The 23,285-nt window shown below is 35.9% G+C and overlaps 1 protein-coding gene across 21 annotated transcripts in view; it reads right to left on the bottom strand.

The window, feature by feature from the left end:
• The window catches only part of CEP44 (centrosomal protein 44), a 33,817-nt gene that overhangs the window by 529 nt on the left and 10,003 nt on the right, over positions 1 to 23,285 (bottom strand). For 2 of the 21 annotated variants that reach the window (XM_081569086.1, XM_081569096.1), the window contains 9 exons: positions 22,497 to 22,644; positions 21,181 to 21,327; positions 20,680 to 20,802; positions 18,579 to 18,740; positions 17,682 to 17,888; positions 16,898 to 16,973; positions 14,220 to 14,344; positions 13,930 to 13,967; positions 1,720 to 1,766 (listed from right to left, as the gene is read on the bottom strand). In XM_081569086.1, the coding sequence (XP_081425212.1) occupies positions 1,720 to 1,766; positions 13,930 to 13,967; positions 14,220 to 14,344; positions 16,898 to 16,973; positions 17,682 to 17,888; positions 18,579 to 18,740; positions 20,680 to 20,802; positions 21,181 to 21,327; positions 22,497 to 22,644 (1,073 nt within the window). Of the gene's footprint in view, positions 1 to 1,205; positions 1,767 to 12,926; positions 13,139 to 13,929; positions 13,968 to 14,219; positions 14,345 to 16,897; positions 16,974 to 17,681; positions 17,889 to 18,578; positions 18,741 to 20,679; positions 20,803 to 21,180; positions 21,328 to 22,496; positions 22,645 to 23,285 lie in introns of those variants that run through there. The other 19 variants (XR_014076568.1, XR_014076581.1, XM_081569106.1 and 16 more) reach the window with 12 other exon arrangements.

Raw genomic sequence — 23,285 nt, 5'->3', positions numbered from 1 at the left:
AATAGGTGGTCTAGAGATAAAGTCAAAAGTAGACCGAATGAGCAAAAACTAACCAGATTATTTACAAATACAGTTAAAACACCAGAGAAAGACTTAAAATGGTCAAGATTTTTTTCCTCTGGGGAGTGGGGCTCGGGTGAAGAGCTGTAGGGATAAGAAGCCTCAGCAATCGTCTTAATCTAATAAAAAAAATTAGTAAATACAATGACGACATCATAATATAATAGTATAATAATATACGTTTGATATTAGTAGAGATCTACAAAGTGAATATATTCAATTATGGCAAACGTATACTTAAAAACTCCTGTAGAAGATATAACTTTTGTGGACATAAAGTCAGAAGTAGACACCAATTACCTTAATCATTGCATATCTTAAAAACTTATCCCAAGGAAATAATATGTACCATCAAAGATTTACATGTAGGAAGGCTTATCATGGGCACTTTTTCTACTTAGGAACTTTATAAACCAGTAAAATGTACAATAGAGAAATTATTTGAAAGATTATGGTATTATGCCCAGCACACTGAAGAAGGTCAAATGATTGTTAAACTTCTAGGACAGAATAGTGTGAAAAATCCATATTTTGAATTCAGAAACATAATGACATGGAAAATGATCACTAGTCCCATGACAAAATTAAAACTGTATCTGAAATATAATCTCCATTTTTAATAACCCACACAATTCACAGGAATGTGCACATAGATAGAAAAATAAAAAAAGATAGCACCAAAATATTAACAAAGTTTAAGGTGCTCTTTGTACTTTTAAAATTTTTCAAAATGAGAATAAAATGAACATGTGGTACTTTGAAAATGTTAAAAACAGAGAGTGCTATATAGTAAAATAAAACCATAAAAGATTGTATTTCTTACATAGTCATTTTAATAAGAAGCAGGAAAGTTGAAACTATAATAAGTATTCTTATCTAAAAAATTTGAGTTTGCATATTCTTTTTGACCTCAGGGTAGAGGATGTTATTTGCAACTCATCCAAACTCATCTTTTAAAATTTAACAAGACAGTTCAGTAGTCTATTTTTACTATAAATCTATCTTGAGCAAGAATGTTGATAACCTAAAGGTTAACATATATTCATTAGCATTTTTTTACTGAGTCAGAGAACAACATAATCCAAACAGTCTTATCCTTTCTCTAAACTTAAAAAAAAAAAAAAAGGCAAAAAGTCATGGACTACCTTTTGAACTTTTCCCTTCAGTTTCTCATAACAGCCTTCATTTTCCCATGAGTACAGTACATTCTTAAAGCTATAAAGTGTGAGAACATTATCCTGGAAGCAAAATGTTATTGTTAAACTACCAGATATATTTTAACACTGACTACTTTATAACTTTGAAGATACACTGAAAACAATTTAAAAACACATGTCTCCTTTAACTTTAGCTTTTACAACTTAAAATCAACTAAAACTGGACTAAGAGGGGAAGAGGTAGCAACTTATCTGAACATTCTTATGACCAGCTCTTTTTAAAATGTAATTTTTTGTATGTTTGAGCGAAGTGCTTTCCTGCATATTTTCCTACTCCTCCTGATTCACTTTCCTGATAAAATGGGAAAGTATAGTTGTCACAGGGTTTCCCCAGTGACTCAGTGGTAAAGAATTGGCCTGAAATCGAGAAGACGCAGGTTCAACCCGTGGATCGGGAAGATTCCCTGGAGAAGAAAATGGCAACCCACTCCAGTATTCTTGCCTGGGAAATCCCATGGACAGGAGCCAGGCAGGTTACAGTCCATGCGGCTGCAAAAGAGACATGACTTAGTGACTAAACAACAACATAGTTGTAATAATTCTTTACATCCTAATCTTAAATGTTAAAGGCTCACTGTAAATTTTTCTACATAAACTTCAGATTTTAGAAGCCATTTTAATTTTTTGTTATTGTTGTTAAATGATGGTTTGGACCTGAAAAGTTAAGAACAATTGATACCTTCTATGTTGAAGCTAATTTGCTTGAGTTGTATACTTATCTCTTTTACATGTGTCAAAGTATTAGGGTTAAGAAATCATGTATATCAAATAGTTCTTCTTTGTCATGAGAAAATAATTAAAGAAATAAGGTTGATTTTTCCCAAAAGTTACACATAATTTTCTGGGTATGTCATTATACCCATAAGGTCTCTAATAATAACAGTGTACTGGTTCATGGCAGTGAAAAGTTCACAAGGAGACCTGGCTTTGCAAGTAGCTTCCTTCAGCATCTTAAATGCTGTGACCACATATCTTCCTCTGTGGGTTCCACATGGCAGCTTTTCACTCAGGCACAAGCAAGTATATCAACTCCAGAGCCACACCCACACATCACACTGTACAGAGTTAAGGGTCTTTTCTGGTAGCTATGGAGGCAAGGGAAGGAAACTCATCTTCCCCAGAAGACCAAGCTCTTTGCCTACAGTTGGGTGGCCTGCTCATCTGTCAATCAGTGTCTAGGAATCAGCAGAATGAGTTATAAGGCAAGTGGGCTTATACCTGAAGTCATTTTGCTTGAGGCTTATAGTTGTCTTAGGGCTTCCCTGGTGGTTATGTGGTAAAGAATCCCCTGCTAATGCAGGAGACACAAGAGATGCAGGTCAGGAATATCCCCTGGAGAAGGCAATGGCAATCCACTCCAGTATTCTTGCCTGGAAAATCTCATGGATAGAGGAGCCTGGCAAGTTATAGTCCATAGGGTCGCAAGAGTCAGACATGACTTAGAGAGTAAACAACAACAACAACAACAACAACACATGGCTCAGAAAGGGAAAGTATTATTACCCGCTAGGAAATTTGGGTAAATCCCCCAAAGAAAGTTAAGCATGAGAGCAGACAGCAAATGTGTCCATGATCCTCATCACCATTAAGTAGATTATTCCACATTAATAATTATACTTCTTCACTTTTCAGAGAAAACAAACAAAATGAAAAGACAAACAAAAAACAACAAAAACCCCAACCAATTCTACGGTCTTTAATTCCAAAACCAAAATGAACAATGTCATCTGTTTTTGACTTGAAGATAGGCCCCAATTGATGAATCTGTGCACAAAGGTTGCCTTTTGATATCACTGGGAGAACAGAGGAAACAGGGCCAGTCCCAGGCCATAGCAGAGACCATTTTTAAGTAGTCCTAAGAAAAAGGGCTGTAGCTGAGTCTTTTAAGAGAACTTTGTAAAACTGCTGCCAGAAAACTGATTGCTACTGTGAAGCAACTAAATCATTGTTTGAGGTATACATTATACTAAATTGATATCAACCACGTATAAAGAAGCCCAGCCAACAAATCGAAATATTTATCGGAAATTATCTGTTGGATGTTATTTATCCTGTTGGACCCATTGGAGATAGGGGTCTTTAAAGTGACTGCTGTCAATGTTCTCTGGTGATTATCACCCATCCAAGGCAGAAACACCCTTTCTCCCTTATCCAGTCAGTATTTCTCTTTTCTGTTCCCTTTTCATCTCCAATGCTCTTTCTTTACCTTCAGCCTCATTTCTCTCCTGGACCCTGTAAGCATTCTTTAACTAGTCCCCCAGCCTCCAGCTTTGTTCTCTTCTTGTTCCCTCTCCAAAACACCACCAGGGCCATCTTCCTAAAACAATATTCTAGTCCTCGTGGCTTCCCATTGTTTCACAAGGTAAAGCTCCTTAGGATAATATACAAGATTCTACCTCTTCAGCCTCAATTCTCACCAGTGGTTACTATTTTTGTTGCCAATTTGATGAAATGCTACTATAAATACTATGACTATCCTTATAAATTCTGTCAATACTTACGAGGGAATTTATCTAAGGTATATACTGTGGTGTGGCATTTCTACTTCTTAGGACATGCACATTTTACAAGTTTTTTGCCAAACTATCTGCAAAATCATTGTACTGATTACACTCCAATCAGAGTTATTTAAGACTTTGTTGATCACAACCTTAATAAAACTTAGTAATGACTTAAAATTTTGCACATTGACTGTATTTTTTTATTGTATATTGCACATTCAGGATGTCTTTTCTCAGTAACTCATCTTTTGTATTCTATTGGAATATTTATTTAGGGATGTTCTTTTTACATGCTGAATACTAACTTGTTGGTTATTCCTACTGAAAAAAATTCTGCTTTGTCCTCTCACATCTTCTTTTGATAGACTGAAATATTTTTAAGGGATTAGCAAATATTTATTTCAGTGGTAAAATCACATGGGAGTAAGTCATATAAGAATAAAATTTACAAATGGAGAGGGAGGCATCAGCTGGGAGTCATGGGGGATGAGAGCTCAGAGTTCCCGGGGCTCCTCTCAGGGTTTCTGTGCTTCCTACCAAAGTCCTGCAGGAACTTCTGGAACCTCCACGGGTTCCACAGTGCCCAGTTTGAGAACCAGTACCCTAAGGCAAACTTCTCTTCACAGGAGAAGAAATCAAGCTCAGAGATTGAGCTATTTATCCCAAGAACCCTGGTGGTGGCCTCCTCTATCATCGCTATCAGGAAGGAAAGGATGGGGAAATATGCCTGCATAGTGGCCTTAGTCTCAGAGGATGGCCCTCCTTCTCCAGCATGGTCACTCCCATAGTTTGGCTCCCAGGTGTGTGCAAACTGAGGGCTTCAGCCAGTGCTGCTCCAGAGTGACCTTGCACCCATGGCATCTGTGTGGCCAGCTCACCTCTGCAATCTCAATCGGCTCCACTGTGGACATTTTACGTGACATCAAAGAAGAAATAGGAGTGCTAGAACCACTGTCTTCGCACACTCTGTTGGGGAAGATCAGGGCTCACAGAGGGGGTGAGGTGGAGAAGGAGAAAGTAGAAAATACAGATGTGCAACGATCTGGCCATCTCCATGACCCGCAGTTAGGTTTCTTGCCATTGAGGTGGAAGGGGAGCTCCAGGTTGCAGGTGCATCTCCAGTTGGTACAAAGCAGCTGAACAAGCCCTCTGGAGATGGAGATTGGGCTTGACAGTCAAGCCAGAGCCACCAGCACTAACTCATGCCTCTTTGAACTCGTCCTGTGTTTTGTCCATATGAACATCTATATCATCTTGAGAGGCACAAAGGGTGTTGGTTTCGGAGCTGTTAAAGCCCTTTAACATTGACAGCATTTCCACAGACAGGTCCAGACAGTTGCCCCTCAGCATACATACCTGGGCTTTGTGGGCAGACATCCTGTGGGATGGCAGGGGGTGAAGAGATGGAATAGCGGGGCAGTCATGAGCCCCAACCACCTCTCCTGCACACACACCATGGCTGCCCACACTGGCCCGAGCCCCAGTGCCCAATTCTCATTCCCTTCTGGATTGGAATGCCTGCAGAGCTGTTTCCTCTTTCTCGGTGAGATTTCTGGGCTCTGCCATGTCTATGGTTCCCTTTACCCATCACATCTTTTCCTGTTTTGGCTAGTTTAAGCCAAGCCATTTATGCAGGAGGTATAGGATGCTGGGGGTGCTCAGTAAGTAACTTCCAGCTGACACATCTGCAGGGAGGGCTACCTTCTGCATGAACAACCGACCCTCCAGGAAGCCACCATCTTTCTAGTCAGTAATTCAACTCCCATATGTCAAGTTTATATTTTCTTTTATGGCCTGTGCATTTTGAGTTAAGAACTGTTTCCACAAAGATCATCTTTTCCAGTGCTTCCCTAACGTTCATATACATATTTTTAAATGCAGATTTAGTTCACACATGATGCTGGTGCTGCTGCTCATAGACCTCACTTTCATTTCTATTTCCATATTTACGTCTTTAATCTACCTTTAAATGATTGAATGGTATAAAATGAGGCTCTAATTTAATCTCCCCCACCCCTTGACAGCCAGGCCTTCCTAAAACTATTCACTGAATGTAGTGTAACACATGCTCAGTCGTGCATGACTCTCTGTGACCTCATGGACTGTAGCCCTCCAGGCTCCTCTGTCCATGGGATTCTCAAGGCAAGAATACTGGAGTAGGTTGCCACTTGCTTCTCCAGAGGATCTTCCCAACCAAAGGATCGAACCCGTCTCCTGCATTGGCAGGCAGATTCTTTAGCACTGAGCCACCAGGGTAGCCCGTATACACTGAATAGTCCATCCTTTTCCCACTAGTCAGTAATGCAGTTTGTCATAATCTTTATTCTATGTAGAGTCTGGTAGGAAGCTCTGTACTCTGCTCATTGCAATAGCCTATTTTTCTGCCCTGCAATACCATAAGTGCTTAGCAATCATAGTTACTGTTGTAATAACAACAGTTTTATAATAATTTCAAAAACCTTATAGGAAACCTCTTTAAAAAATAAATAAATGTTTAAACCCAAAATAATGACAATGTTTTGTGGAATTAAAACATGTAGAAGTAAAATGCGTAACAAAAAAGGCTTGAGGGGCGAATGGACATGTAGTTATAATGTTCATATACTATACTTGAAGTGGTATAATATTACTTGAAGGCAGCCTGTGGTAAGTTAAAGATGTATACTGCAAGCCTGTAGCAACTACACACATTATAAATATAAAATATAATAAGTCAAGAGATAAAACAGAAATATTAAAAAATACTCAACTAATGCAAAATAATGCATAAAAAGAGGTTAAGAAAACATCTAAGAACAAATGGGAAAAAAGAAAACAAATACAGTGGTAGATTTAAACCAAACCATGTCCATAATCAAGTTAAATGTAAACAATTTAAACACTCCAGAGATTTATAGATTGCATGAAAGAGCAAGGCCAACGTATATATTCTCTTCAGGAAACCCACTTCAAATACAGATGCAGGTATGTTAAAAGTAAAAAGATGGGGAGTAATACCATAATAATACTTTCTAAAAGAAAGTTGGAGTGGATATATTAAATCAGACAAAGTAGATTTCCAGATGAGAATATTACTCAAGATAAAGAGGGCCATTTCATAGTGATAAAGGAATAAATTTATCATGAGGAAATAACAGTCCAAAGTGTTTATGAATCTATATAACTCTTTCTTTCTATATAACAACAGATTCAAAATACAGTACGGAACTGAAAGAAATGAGAATTTTTTGCAGCCTTCAACTACAGTTATAATTGGAGATTTCAACACTCCTATTTCAACAACTAATAAATTGATCAACTGGATGTCATTAAAATTTAAACCTTCTGCTCTTTCAAAGTACCTAGTTAAGGCAAATGAATTTGAGAAGTCAGAGAGTGGGAGAAAAGTCTTTGCAAACCAGGTATTCAACAAGGGACTGTTACAACTCAGTAGGAAGACAAACCACCCAATATAAAAAATAGGGAAAAGAAGAAACTTTCACCAAAGAATATACACAGATAGCAAATAAAGACATGGCACTCAACATCCTAGAGAAATGCACCCTAAAACTACCATGAGAGTGACTTCCCTGGTGGCTCAGTGCTAGAGAATCTGCCTGCCAATCCAGGAGACAGGTTCAATCCCTGATCTTGGAAGATCCCACATGCCACGGAGCAACCAAGCCCGTGCGCCACAGCTGTTGAACCTGTGCTCTAGAGCCTGGGAGCCGCAGCTACTAAGCTCAATTGCCCTATAGCCCATGCTCTGCAGCAAGACAAACCACCACAATGAGAAGCCTGCACAGTGCAACTAGAGAGTAGCTCCCACTCGCCACAACTAGAGAAAAGCCAGGACAGCAATGAAAGTCCAGTACAGCCAAAAATAAATAAATAAATAAAATTGTTTAAAAAAAAAACACTGTGAGGTACCACACTGTCACCTCCTGATTACTAATCACTGGTGAGGAGGAGCGTCCTACCTTAGGGTGATGGAGATGTCTGATCTCAGGACAGGTGAGATCTCTTAACAGTTTCTAAGTTAGGTGTGCTCACCACCTGTGGGAGGAGAATGCTGCAGGCTAAGTGGGGCCATGTGAGGGTTGCGCTTGGAAAGTGACCAGCTGGGGTCACACACCCACCAAGAGACTGACAAAACCAAGTGTTGGTGAGGATGTAGAGCAAGTAGAACTCTCAGACTGCTGGTGGGAAAAGTAACAGGGCACAGCCACTTTGGAAAACAGTGTAGCAGTTTCTCATAAAAGTTAAACATAACCTATCACATGACCCAGCCATTCCATTGCTAGGTATTTACCCAAGAGAAGCAAAAGTGTATTTTTAAATAGACTTGCATCCTAATGTCCACAGCAGCTTTCTTCATAACATTCCCAAACCAGAAATAATCCAAACTGATAAGTCATCTAGAAACTGTGGTATTTCCACACAATGAAATATGGCTCAGTGATATAAGGGAAAGAACTAATACACATGAGTGAACCTCAAAAGGAAAATACTGTGTGATTACATTTATGTGAAATTTTAGAAATGGCAATGTTAAAATGACTGAATGCAAACCAGTGATTGTTAAGAAGACAAGGGTGGAGGTGGAGGACTGGGTACAGAGGGAGGGGCATTTTCTAGATCTTGATTAGGGAGGTAATTACATGAACGTAAAAACGCACTGAATTCTGTTAACTGGTGAATTAATTTAAAACATTTGTATGTAATTAAAAATTTTTTTTTATTTTTAGCTGTGCTTTGTCTTCTTTGCTGTGCACGGGCTTTCTCTAGTTTCAATGCATAGGCTTTTCATTGCGGCGGCTTCTCTTATTGCAGAGCATGGGATCCAAGGCATGAGCTTCAGTAGTTGTGGTACTCGGACTTAGCTGCCCTGAACTTCCAGACCAGGAATGGAACCCTTGTCCCCTGCGTTGGCAGGCGGATTCTCAACCACTGGACCACCAAGGAAGTTTTATTATATGTAAATTTTTCCACAATCAGGCTGATGAAAAAACAAGAAGGAAGAACCCTCAAAGCCTTAGGTTTCTGCTGTCAACAAACTACCCCAAGTCAGCTGCAAGTTTAATACTCTGAATTTTTGCTTCCTCTTCTTTAGGTCCTTAGGTCCTTAGGTCCTTTAGAATTTCTTTCAATTTCTTGTGATAAATATTTGGCACATTTCCTCCAGAATGTCTGATGGTTTCTCGCAGGAGTTTAAAAACATTCTTTTAATATCTTGTCTGTCATATTGCTGCAAGCCGAAATCATTTTTTTTGGTAAAAATTCTCTGGCTTTTAATTCTCTATGCTTTAAATTAGACCTAGGTAGTTTTGTGCAAGCTTTTAAAAATATGGTAGTTTCTAAAAATTGCTCACCTTTTTTACTGTGAGAAACTTACTGCATTAAGGCTCAGAAATATTAATGCTTTAAGTATGGGAAATTATGTTAAAAATTATCAACTTATAAATTCATGCTACATATTATTTTCCACATTTAAATACATTACCAGATAGAGCAATATAACATCTAAATGACTGATATTAAATTGAAATTAAGATGTCAGAGTGGTACATATACACAATGGAATATTACTCAGCCATTAAAAAAATACATTTGAATCGGTTCTACTGAGATGGATGAAACTGGAGCCCATTATACAGAGTGAAGTAAGCCAGAAAGAAAAACAACAATACAGTATACTAATGCATATATATGGAATTTGAAAGATGGCAACGATAACCCTATATGCGAGACAGAATAAGAGACACAGATGCATAGAACAATTTTATGGACTCTGAGGGAGAAGGTGAGGGTGGGACGTTCTGGGAGAATAGCATTGAAACATGTATATTATCATATGTGAAACAGAACACCATTCCATGTTCGATGCATGAGACAAGGGCTCAGGGCCGGGGCAATGGGATGACCCAGAGGGATGGGATGGGGAGGGAGGTGGGGGGGGGTCCAGGAAGGGGAACACATGTAAACCCATGGCTGATTCATGTCAATGTATGGCAAAAACTATTACAATATTGTAAAGTAATTAGCCCCCAACTAAAATAAATAAATTTATAAAAAAAAAAAAGAAATCAGTAATTATGATGCCCTCCTTTATCTTAATATCCATCCATAATATATAATTCAAATAATTTATACATTTGGGATACTTATTGAATAAATGTTGTTTTTTTGTTTTTGGCTCTACTGGGTCTTTGTTGCTGCCATGGGCTTTTCTCTAGTTGAGGTAAGCAGGGGCTACTCTCTAGTTGTGGTGTGACAGCTCTTATTGTAGTGGCTTATTGTAGAGCACAGGCTCTAAGGGCTCAGACTTCACTAGTTGAGGCATGTGAATTCAGCAGTTGTAGCTGCCGGGCTCTAGAGCACAGGCTCAGCAGCTGTCGTGTACAGGCTTTAGTTGCTCCGCAGCATGTGGGATGTTCCCAGATCAGGGATCGAAGCCATGTCTCCTGCAATGGCAGGTGGATTCTTTACCACTGAGCCATCAGGGAAATCCAAGTGCTCTATTCTTAATTTTTAAATGTTGAGTTGAATATCTCATCTTAAAATTTTTTAAATCAAATAATTTTTGTGATTTGTGAACTTCAGAGGCAAATACAGCAAACATACTATATAGTCCCCATTCCTACAAGTACTAGATATAAAAAAACCATAATCAAATGAGTATGGGTTTTAAAGATCCCCTCCCACCCCCATAAATCTGCACGTTCTCTGTGTCACTACTGCTGTCTTTTATCACTCTTTGAGTGAGTAGGGTAGGAAACCTGACATTTTCACTAGATGAACTTGGGGACTGTTAAAAAGTAAAAATTAAATCTATAATGTTATTGGATCTCAGAAAGTGTTGTAGTTTGTAAAATTGACAAGGTTCATTTACTCTTTAATGCCTCCCCAAGTGCCTGTCAACGATGTAAAGCTGTTAGGAATGAGTAGCATGAAATGCAGCCTCCAAAGTCTTGAAGTTTTATTTTTCAGGGAATGTACTACATGTTAAATCATGACATTTCAAAGTGTTAGAGTGAAACAAACAAATATAGAGCCATTTTTTCCAACTTAATAGTCCTGAGTTATGCCTACAATTTTCATAGAGTTGACATTACTTCTTTCTTTACCTTACGAATTCTCAGTGTTTCTATCTGATCTCTATCCAGATGTATTCAGAGCACAGTATAGGTAGGGCCACACCAGCTGCTGATGCCTTTGTGGGCAGTATAATAAATACCTTTCATCCTGCTTAGGGGAGAATTAAGGGGATGGAGTTCGTGAAAATTCTAGTTAACTGCGGATTTAATTATGTAGCTCCAAATAATCTCACCAGGAGTCCCCTTCCTTACTTTCTTAAGAACTTCAAGTGGCTGGTTTATGGTTTCAAGCTACTCACCAAATTACCTAAGAGGAAAAAGTTTTCTAATATTTCCAGGAGAGTTAGAAGAATAACAAATAATTGCTCTCTCTTCAATAACTTCAATGAAGTCAAATTTGCCTTCTTTTCCCCAAAAAATTACATTGTCAAAGTAGTAAGATTCTTTGTAAGTACAAACGCATGGAGTTCTTATGAGCTGTTTAGTTGTTTTCATTAATTCCTGTGTAAGTTTGTTAAATAAAAGTATGAAAAAAATTTGGATTCCAAATTCCACTAGATAAATATGACATCTTTTATTATATTTTCAGCAGAAATTTATATTTGGCACACTTAATGTATATCAGGAAATTTAAAATGTTTAAAATCTTTTAATTGGTATACAGGGCTTCCCTGGTGGCTCAGTGGTAAAGAATATGCCTGCCAATGCAGGAGATACGTGTTCTATCCCTGGGTCAGGAAGATCCCCTGGAGAAGGAAATGGCAATTCACTACAATATTCTTGCCTGGGAATTCCATGGACAGAGGAGCTTGGCAAGCTATAGTCTATGAAGTCGCAGAGTGGACACCACTTGAGAGACTAAACAACAACAATTGGTATATATGTATACTACATAAAGGAGGGAGAGGGGAAAAAGAGACCATGAGAAAAGAAGATGACTTCTCTTTTGTGCAAAAAAGAAGATTCCAAAAACATTTCTTTTTAAAACTGGAATTCGATTTTTCAAAGGGAAAATAAGATCCTGTTTCACGGGAAACCACATATCTTAATAAAAGGTAAAACACCAGCATATAAACCACAAGGTGGTGCTACAATTCCATGCCTGCGGATACTAAATTTTTAGAAGTTTCATTGATAAAAGTGGTTTTTCATAATCTATTGGTTTATAATTTTTTGCAATTGAAAAAATAAAGCTAAATGGATTAATTCTAGAAATATTTACTGAAACTACTAAACTCAAAGTTGTATGCTAACTTCAAAAGTTCATAATTTTAAAGTATGATGAGTACACATGTCCCTGTATTAGAATAATAAAAGTATTTTTTAGGTTACTTATACTTTGAATTTTAACTTACTATTAATGTTTCACATGTAGCAAATATCAAATTACATTATATAAATATACGAGTAAATAAAATAATTCATCTAGTTATTTAAAATGAATTTCACTTTTCTCTAAGTTCATCTAAGATTTTTTCTCTCTCAAAAAGAACATAACTTCACATCATTTAAAAAAACAAACAAACAAAAATACTCATTGTGTATCTTGTAATACAGAACGGCCACCATCTGTGTCTATGCTGCTGGTCTTAAAATGTGTTACAGAATAGAGTACTAAAACACTCAACACATTTTCACAACTGCCCAACTTGCTTCCAAACACAAAAGGAGAATCATGCTGTGACTTCCTCAACACTAACTGAAAATGTGTTGCTGCCTTTTGACTGCGCATGAAACAGTTGTGTTTTTGTTTTATTTAAATTTCAATGAGTATTTTCAACTCATTGAACTCATGAACTCATTACAACATATTCAGCAGTACAGATGGCAAGATGGTATGTATGAGAGTCTCCTGGGGACAACATGCAAGTCCCAGGGGAAGCGTTTCCAACAGGATGTAAACCATGGTCCTCAAGCCTGTACTTTAAAAAACATATTATTTAGCACACTGCCAACAAATGTTGACACAAAAATACAGTGCTGGAATGACTTCACACTCTAAAGGAAGTGTACTGGCACCTTAGTTGTCCTAAGAATAGCAAAACAGTAAAGCAGTATAATCAAAGCGCAAAAATATTTAAGTATTTATTCAATATGGAACCAAAAAGCTAATATACCAAATGGAATTCAAATTCTAATAAGAACATTCCAGTGTATTAAAATTGAATAGAGAACTCTTTAAAATATACAACATGTACAGTAGCCAAAGTCCTAGAGAAGTTCATGCAGACAATTCTATAATTAGTGATTTGGACATTTCAGTAACTCTGCAGTTTCTTCAAACCTGAAATATAATAAATAAATAATATATTAAGTAAATAACTAATCCATAGTGAGGTGTAGGATTGAGGTTGCTGAAATTATGCTTTTGAGCCTTAAATAAACTTCAGTGCCTATTTATAAGTACAAGTACTGTTAATAAGTATACTGTGGCCAGAAAGGAAGGAAAAACAACTAGAGTCAATTTTAAGTCTTTAAATCGTGAAGCATAAGTTATTTCAGCACATTTCAAATTTCCAAAAAAAAATTATAGTTTTTTAAAGTAGTAGGCTGCATGATAATCTTACACAATTTCATTTCATATTTTATTTCAACTTCTCTTTAAAAAATACACATAATTTATATTTATATTAGATGAAAGTATCATATTCAGTATTATCATACCAACAACTTTCTGAAAAAGACTAGCAATACTTTAACAATACTTATACGTCCTCAAATCATTCATCTACATACATCATTTAATAGTTTGATAAAGCAGTTATCAAAAATAGATAATAGATAATTTCTTGATTAACTATTACTATCAACCAAAAATATCACTGCACTCTTTCATCTGCAATTAATTTCATTAACAATGTTTTACACTGCTTGTTGGAAACAAAAACAGTGACTCATCTCACAAACACATAACTGTAGATGGATTTATTATTCACTGGAGTCTTGAAGGAAATTCCATACCTGATTGAGAGACCTTCAAGGTTTGAAACACACATGTACATTCTTTATATACTGTAATCCAACACAATTCCCTATAGAGAAATGAATCTCTGTTGCCCTTTTTTGGTTACTTACATTTTTTTCATTCTTTCCATTTTCTGCATTGTTGTTTCCTTTAATTTAAAAAGCAACAAATTTAGGTGATTTCTCAAAGTAAACCATAATCCAAGATGGACCGTGAACATATAAAACACAGTCTAAAACACTGCATTAAGTCCTGTTTATTTATCACAAAGAATTTTTATGAGATTAAGATTTATAGTTTCACTATTTTGCTTGCCAATGGCATCTACAACTAAATCTAATGCTTACTTTTTCTGACATTACAAAGGAAATCATGTAAGTGGTTGCCAGATTCTTCTTACCTCTGAGATCTCTTTCAAACCACAATAATTAACAGTTGAGGTTCTGGGAGTTGAATCTGATGACACCGTACTATAACCAGAGGACAAAGGAATATTTGCATGCCTTTCCTCTTTGTTTTTTCTATCTGTGGAGAAATTAATTTTTAGATTACCTTTTCCTTTCATGGGAGAGTCAAATATCTAAAATTTTATATATAGAGGGAAGAAAAATAAACATCTCAATATAAAATGGCTACTGGTATAGGTCTAGATGAGTCTTTAATATTCTTTTAGTATAATGACCTGCACATGAAGATCTAGATATTAAAAATTGGCCAACAGAAATCAAGAAAAGTAATATTATCTTTATCATGATAGCAATCAACTGAATATACAAGTTAATGAATTTTTAAATATAGGTTACTGATCCATGAATATTCTTTTCTTAAAATAGTGGCAATTATTACTAAAACTGACTGTATATACTTCCTAAAAATCAAGAAACATTCTACCCTGAGTTGATATGTATGGAAAAAATTGCTGAAAATTCAGGGTTCACAGATTTATTTCTCTATGTAACTGAATAACTTTCCTTTTCCAGTATCCTGATATTTTTCATTCAGCAAAATGATGGCAAGTCTTTCCTACAACTGAATCAATTACAGAACATCACAGAAAAGACAAGTTTCTGTCCAATCAATCCCATAAGCCCTGCATTCTTAGTCATGGTACATTTGCAAAAACAAGGCCAAAAAAAAAAAAAAAAAAAATCAGGTACCCATTTAAAGTATTTTACACAGTTTACCATAAGCCTACCCAGACAATCTTTGTATTGTGGAACAGAGTATTACCACATGAGGACTTCAGTCTCTCATCAAGCCACAGTCTCTTGCCTGTTTGCTCCATTCCTCTACTCACTCATCAGCATGAACTTCACAGAAACCACCCCTAACCCAACATGATTCTAAGATCAGATTGGTGAACTGCTGCTCTTAGCATCAAAAGGAAGTCAAACCCTCTTCTTCCAGGTAGCATGTATAGGTAAGGTATAATGTATAAGCTTCATAAATTTGATTCTTAATTGACCAGGGTCAGACTAAAAATTTTTTGAGACAAGTTTTCACCTCATTCCTAATCTATAATCCATATCAGACAGTGGTCTGTCTGCTCATCATTTTGAGTCCTAGCACAGGTCTTAAACTTGGTTATGTGTTTAACTAAGGGGTTAATAGTATGTGCTGCAATATGTTATTTAAAAAGTTTAAGCCCAAACAGGCAATGTCAAACTTGGCAAAGACAATGTTTGCAAATAGCAGGCATTCAGTATTCTTGCAATTCATGAAAACTTCATTTCTACCGTAAATAAATATTTACTGGGGACAAAAATACAGACATTATGCTGTACAGACCATAAGATAAAGTTCTTGCTCTCAAGGGTCTTGGAACTGAGCTTAGAAATTTGTTGAGTAATTAATATAAAGAGAAAAAAGTCAACTTTTACCAAATCTGAAATTTGTAGTCTATAATAAATTTAGTGCCAGAAACAGCCTCTCTAATAATTGTACCTGATAACCTAAATATTGAAATTGTTCTCTGTGCAATGAAACTGACATGTACACTAAGGATGTAGTGCTGAAAAGAAAATGTCAAAGCTAATTTGCCTCCATTCAAACATGTCCCATCATTCAGTAGCTATGTGGCTTTTGGCAGTTAAATATTTAATCTCTCTTCCTCATCTGTAAAATATGGATAATAAAGCACTTGTATTGTTTGGAGAATTAAATTTTCATTACTTTATTATGAAGCTACTTTATAGCTACATTATGAATTCTCAGTTGGAAAAATATCTCTTCTGCAAATATGATTTAACTATAACATGAGACAAAATTTAGACCTTTGTTTTCAAGAAGTGTAAGAGTCAAAAAAAAAAAAAGCAAAAGCCATCACTGAAAAGCAGCTCAGAAATCTTATCCCTGCTGTTCAATCACAATGGAAATGCCAGTAGCCAAAGAAGTTAAGGGACATGGAAATCTGCCCTAATTTTAGGTCCTTCACATTCTATCATCATCGGTGAACTGTTGACATATAAGAGGTTTGTAACACATTACAGGTTACTGACAAATGTGCTTTTTTTTCTTTTACATATATTATTCACATATGTGAAAGTTATTATGTGTTAGGCACTCAGTCATGTCCAACTCTTTGTGACCCCATGGACTGTAGCTGCCAGGCTCCTCTGTCCATGGGATTTTCCAGGCAAGAATACTACAGTGGGTTGCCATGCCCTTCTCCAGGGGATCTTCTGACCCAGGGATTAAAACTCAGGTCTCCTGCATTGCAGGCAGATTCTTTACCATCTGAGCCACCAGGGAAGCCATTTCTGGTGAAAGTTATTACTTAAGTTTAAATGAGAAACTACGGAGGTCCATTTATTATTCTAAAGCACTTTGCAAATAAAAGAGTAAAACACCTCTACAAGTTTGCAATTTTGTACACTGGAATTTATTCTACTACTATATGTAAGTTGGCTTTTCTAGCAACTCTTGACTTATCTATAAGTTCAGTATTTTCTTTCTTCTTAGGCGCTTTGCAATTTCTAAAAAAATAAGGTTTCAGGGATTAAAATAATCAAATACTATAAAAACATTTTTGTGAACTCTCCTGATCATATCACCAATTCCAATACATCAAGAGCTTACCTGGATTGAGACTGTCCATGTCGCTACTGGAAGCATAGTCTTCACTCATCTCATTAAACTCTATATCTTCATCATTCTGAAATAACACACGTTAGTATTTAGAATAAAATGAAAAGATATATTCTCAATTTATATTCTTACTGCTAAGCATAACATATATAGATGACATAAATATGCTTAAATACTTTTACTTTATTTACAAGCAAAACATAAATATCTCTACGTATAAAAAATGAGACAAAGGCTCAGGGCCAGGGCAATGGGATGACCCAGAGGGATGGGATGGGGAGGGAGGTGGGTGGGGGGTCCAGGAAGGGGAACACATGTAAACTCATGGCTGATTCATGTCAATGTATGGCAAAAACTATTACAATATTGTAAAGTAATTAGCCCCCAACTTAAATAAATAAATTTATTTAAAAAAAAAAGATTATTAAAAAAAAAGATGAAAACAAAGTACTCATAGAATCAAAAAAAAAAAAATGATCTTTCAAATGTGGAAGGAGATAGAAACCTTGAATCTACTTTTTAAGAAGGAAAGATAGACTAGGATCAGAAATTGATACAAGTTCATCAGATTATCTTACTGGATGAAGGGAAAAGCAATAGTCACAACAGGCACCACCAAACGGGCTGTGTCCAATTAGGACTTCATTCCAACTAAACACTTCCCAAGACCCAGAACAATCTCTTATTTAGCATCCCAAAGAATACACACATAATAATGAATAAAAGTACTTTATTATATCTGAGATACTCTGTAAAAGCAAAGGAAAGAAAATACCTTTTTAGATAAAAGCATTTCTGTTTCAAGAAGAGTGACACGACTCAGAAGATTAGCCCAGGTTTTTTCATTCACCATCACTTTCCCTTTCATTTTTTCTTCCAAAGAGTCTAATCTACTCTCTATGCAAGTCAGTTTCTTAAGCTTTTCTTGGCATTCAGCAAGCATAGACTGTAATGCAATAATCTCAGGATTGACTTTTATATCCTAAAATGATAGAATAGTATCAGTTAGGAAAATAAAACTGTAACTAACTAGCTTCTTATAATTAGGAAAGCTAAGAGGAAATGACCAAGAATTGAAAGTACACTGAAATTGTTCCCTTTGCTATAAACAGGAAATAAGCCTAATGGATATCTGGTGGCTTTTAAATGTCAACTGTATACCAAGATGTAAGTCACAAGGCATAAAAGACAGAAAAAGAAGTTTTAACTGAAGCAGTAGTGACCAGACACTATAACAGGGGTCTGTGACTACAAAGTAATAGAAATGATATTCATAGAGAGAGAGGGAGAGAGAGCACAAAGGACAGCAAGGGCCCCGAAAGGAAAATGAAAGGGCTGTAGTGCATCATTTTTTTCCATTCATCAATGTAGGAAAGAGGTGGAAAAGAACCTTTACTACAAAGTAGTCTATGTCTCTCACTAGATTGTAAAGCTTGAAGAAGTCCTATGTCTTATTCATCTTTGCACCATCTCTCCTAGTACCCTAAACATAAGGAGCAAATAATATCTTTTTAATTATATTCAGTAAGACTTAGTGATTCTTAAGTAATGATAACATGTCATGATCAATAATTTTAAAGACTAGAAATGTTACAAAGGTTAGACGCTTAAATAATCATGTACATCAAAGCAAGAAATATTGGTATCTGTTCAAGAAGCCCCAAATTCTTACTTGTTGCTCACAGTTAATGTCAGGAACCTGTAATTCAGGAATTGTTATTTCAGCAGCCTTTAAGTCACAAACATCAAATGCTTCATTAATATCTGTTACTGTATCTTCAGGAATGTTAGCACCATCTTCATTGTACAGGTGTCGGATCACCACAGCTTTCTTCTGCATGGAGAAAAATACATCAGAGATGCTTCCATGTTTCTTCCACAATTATTTTAAACACATACATAGTAATTTTCAAAACAAACATCCTATTTTCCATTTAAGATTTATAGAAGTATAAATTACCATATACACATACATGAAATATTACAAGTTTATTGATATTTTGTATGTGATGATAAAGTTGTGGCCATGATTTTTAAAAAGCATTTTTATATTTTACAAAATATTGAAAAAATCTATTCAATGACGTCTGTGACTTGTTTCAAAAGGTTTCAGTTTGGGGGAAAAGATGTTGAGAAAAGTGATTACAATTAAGATAAACGATTAGCAAAGAGTTGACAAATTGCTGAAACTCTGAATGGACACTTTGGTAAATGTTTTGAGACGGCCCATAAGAGGAAGTTGTTTTTAAAAGGTTAACACACTATTCATGTATATAGATAATTGAGCTGGCTTTATGAGTAGGACTCATTACAATATTTCTATTAAATAAACCACAAAACATCAGACCTTCAATAACAATTACAAAGGGAAAGCATTTAGAGGAAGGTTTTAGGTGAAACCGCATTTATACAGGACTCTTCTGCCTACTTCCTTTTTCTACAGACAATCTGCATATGTACAATGAAAACTCAGCACACACGACACAGAAGTCACAACTAACACTCCAGAAAAGCACGGGGGAAGGAGACAATTTGCTTTAGCACTGACTCAGGTTTTCATGTAAATCAGTGTACTTACTGACTCCAACTTCTCTAAACTGGAAGAATTTTAATACCTACCCAAATTTCTGATAATTTTGAGATAATTGATAAAACTTTGATGGATAACAAAAGAAATTTTAAGAAAATTAAAAACAAGTCTAATGTCTTAAAATTTTGTATCTTTTTTTGTTAAGACAATTTAGACCATTCCTCAGCCCCATACTGAAACAGGAGATTGAAAAATGTATTCAGTTATATCAACTCAGATTCATTAATACTGTGCTAAAAAAGCACACTGAAGATTTGAAAAATCTGGAATAAGAAATTTCTTGTTTAGATAAATTCTAGTTGGGAACGGATTCAGGACAGTTACATTTGTTTCACAGTGCCCTCATTACCTGAGGCAGAACAGGCATAGTTTTCTTTTTAAGTTACTGACATAAGAGCCTTTGTCTTATAGTTAAGTGTCACCAGATTTTATAATGGAGTCAAGTATAAATAAATTCACAGATTCTGTTTATATAACTCATATTATGAATTGGGGAAATTCCCTAAATCTTACTTCAGCTAAAATATACTCAAATCCTGTATCTAATGACACATTGATTATTTGTCTGATAGTCTATCCTTCAGTCTCAATGGGTTTGCCCCAGATGGAACACAGCTGAAAGCATATTTACCATTATAAAATAATATTATGGCTTCATTTTCCCTTGGAGATAGAAAAACTATCCCTAAATGCATTGAACTCATTCAGCCACAGCTTCTTGAAGCAGACAAGGGCAGGGAAGGTATCTACCAACAAACAGAAAACATTCAAAACACCATCCCCAAACAAGATTATATATTTAAGGACTATCAACCATTGGATAATCTACATTCCTGGTACAGAAATATGAATGTATATAAATCAAGACCTAGAACTAAAGCAAGGGCCTTTAGGAAGATTAGATACATAATTAAGAGTAAATGTTCACAATCACATGAGGCAGAATTAGGGATTAGAAATATAAAGAGAAAACATGTTCAACTGTACATTTCTACCCTCTTCTTCTAACTTTAGGAATGTTCCCAGATAATATACGATATGTATCGTGAAAAATCCTTACACTCTAATGTCTGAGTACAATGTTTTTCTAGATGCTAGTAAGAAAAGTGAACCTTGTGTGTTGGATCAGTTAGGCAGGTAATTATTAACACTAATGCGACACACTGTCTTTGTACTGTCCCACCTTTCCTGAAGTGATAAATCGGCCAGTGACATCAATGCCCACAGGTTCGGTAGATGTCTTCTCAGCACTTGAACAAGGTTCTGACTTAGCAGAACTGTTTTTTTTCCTTTGTTGTGATGGAGTCTGAAAAAAAAGGTATTAAGACGTTATAAACGATGTGGGAAGGTGGCATGTATATATTAAATTCCTCTATCATTTAAATTTTCATGAAATGTGACTGCCAAATACTGCAAGTCTAATGAGACTACATGTCTTTTGAAAACTACAAAGTGATGAAAATGTGTTATGCTAGTTATATCAGTTTAGGACTAGTAGCTCCAAGTCACGAATGTGTCAAAACAAGTGACTTGTGTTTAAAGCAAACATCAGGCATTGTAAGGCCACTCAGATCTGTGAGTAGCACAGTAATTGCACTGTGCCTTAATTTGCTGACTAGGTATTGACTTTATACATTAAAATATAGCCACTTAACATAAGTTAAAAATCTATTAATAAAATTACCTTCTCAAGACTACTCAACTCCTTGTGCTTTTTCATCACACAATTCAAAATATCACATATAATTTGGATTTTCCATTCTGCAAATCCACACTGGATAAACTGCTTTTTTGTCAAGATTGGTTTATAATTAAATTGATCACGAAGAAGCTGTAAAGAGGAAATAATAGATCAGCATAAAGGTTGGGAGCAATTTCTTTCAAAAATCCAAAATGGTAAGTGACTAGGGATGTACTACCATTTTTGAGAGACGGGAGAGGATTAACCCACTATAGAAAAGGCACTAAAGAGATTTGTCGGGGTGCTATGAGATCTGATCAAGTAGGAAATAGGTAGAAAACAGGTAGCTAGGAAGATATCAGATAGCTATCCATAAAGATGGAAAAGATAATCATCAAAAACTTCAAATATTCTCATAGGAACTAGAAAAACTCCTTTGCTTGCTATAACATATTACTATACCAGATATCAGAAAACCATAGTTCTATTTGTTTATAGAAATTATGACAATTTTTAGACAAGTCAGTAGGCTACTCAGTTTTGATTTCTCGTGTGTAAAATGAAAGAAACAGATTAAAACAGTAATTTCCAAAATCTCTTCTGTGTAACCCCAGATTTCCTAGAAGTCCTTTTAGGCTTCCATGGATGCTTTCTGAGGTAAAAGGCAAAGAAAGGGAAGATTGAACAGAGACTACATATAAAAGCTGCCATCTCATCAAACTCTTTACTTAAAAAAGGAAAAAAAAAACAGATTTGATTTGATAAATTGGCTTTTACTATTTTTTTAAGGTTACATAAACCACAGTACGTAAGTAAAATTAATGATACAAAGTAGGGTTTTGAAAAATCAAACAGAGATTAAGTTCAGGATACATGTAGTACAAGTGTAGATGCCAGAGTAGATAATAAGACATGGTTTCAGATCTCAAGGAACACAAATTGTTCCAACATAAGCTGCAGTTTCTTCTTACAAACAACTAAATTAACAAATTAACTCACAATTCTATGAACCACAAATTTTACTTAATAAAACCACATTTCACTCTAACTTCTGCCAGTATACCAAATTTTACTAAAAATAGATATAAAATAGACACATGATAATCAATGATAAATGTTTACCAGTCATCATATTTATTAGAGTATGAAACATAAAAGCAAACAAATTGTATCTTGATTGTAACAGAGACTGCATTTACATAAGATAAATACATATGAAAATACTGTCAACTATATATGTAAGGAGTTATAAAAATATTGATCGAAAAAAACCATTCGATGACTTCTAAAAGAATTATTGTTTCATAAACTCAAAATACCTTATAGACAGTATCTATGAAGCGCAAGTCATTCTTTGCTAGGAGTTCAACGTTGGAGTCGACCAGAAGTTCTGCTACATAGGGTGAGTATGAGGTAAGGGAATAGCTGATGATGGGCAGAGAGGCTGCTGTATCTCCCTTTACCAAACTGTATGGAAAAAAAAGAAAAAGATTTTTAATACGCTTAATTCCACAACGAACTGATGTTAAAAACCCATAATTTAACACAACAGCCATAATAATTAGGTGATGCACGAGACCCTTCAGATTCCACCCCCTACTCTAAACCAGTGCAGCCAAATTGCTGCTGCTACTGCTAAGTCGCTTCAGTCGTGTCCGACTCTGTGCGACCCCATAGACGGCAGCCCACCAGGCTCCGCCGTCCCTAGGATTCTCCAGGCAAGAATACTGGAGTGGGTTGCCATTTCCTTCTCCAGTGCACGAAAGGGAAAAGTGAAAGTGAAGTCGCTCAGTCGTGTCCGACTCTTAGCAACCCCATGGACTGTAGCCTACCAGGCTCCTCCGTCCATGGGATTTTCCAAGCAAGAGTACTGGAGTGAGGTGCCATTGCCTTCTCCATTACTATGCAGCCAAATTACTATGAAACAAAAACTCTTCAGCATCAATACCAACAGTCTGTTTACCACAGTATTTATTGATTTTCCAAAGCCTGGCCTTACTCGATCTAGTCTATTTTCTCCTACCAATACAGCAAATGTACCTCCTTACAGTATGCAAGTAGGCTTTATGGTTTTGCAAACATTCTCATATTACCTCACTTACTCTTTA

This window comes from Giraffa tippelskirchi, chromosome 1 (assembly GCF_054371585.1).
Source record: "Giraffa tippelskirchi isolate mGirTip1 chromosome 1, T2T-mGirTip1v1.2.pri, whole genome shotgun sequence".
Lineage (NCBI taxonomy): Eukaryota > Metazoa > Chordata > Mammalia > Artiodactyla > Giraffidae > Giraffa > Giraffa tippelskirchi.
Note: the sequence above shows the minus strand (reverse complement) of the source record. Positions and strands in the feature narration are given on the sequence as shown.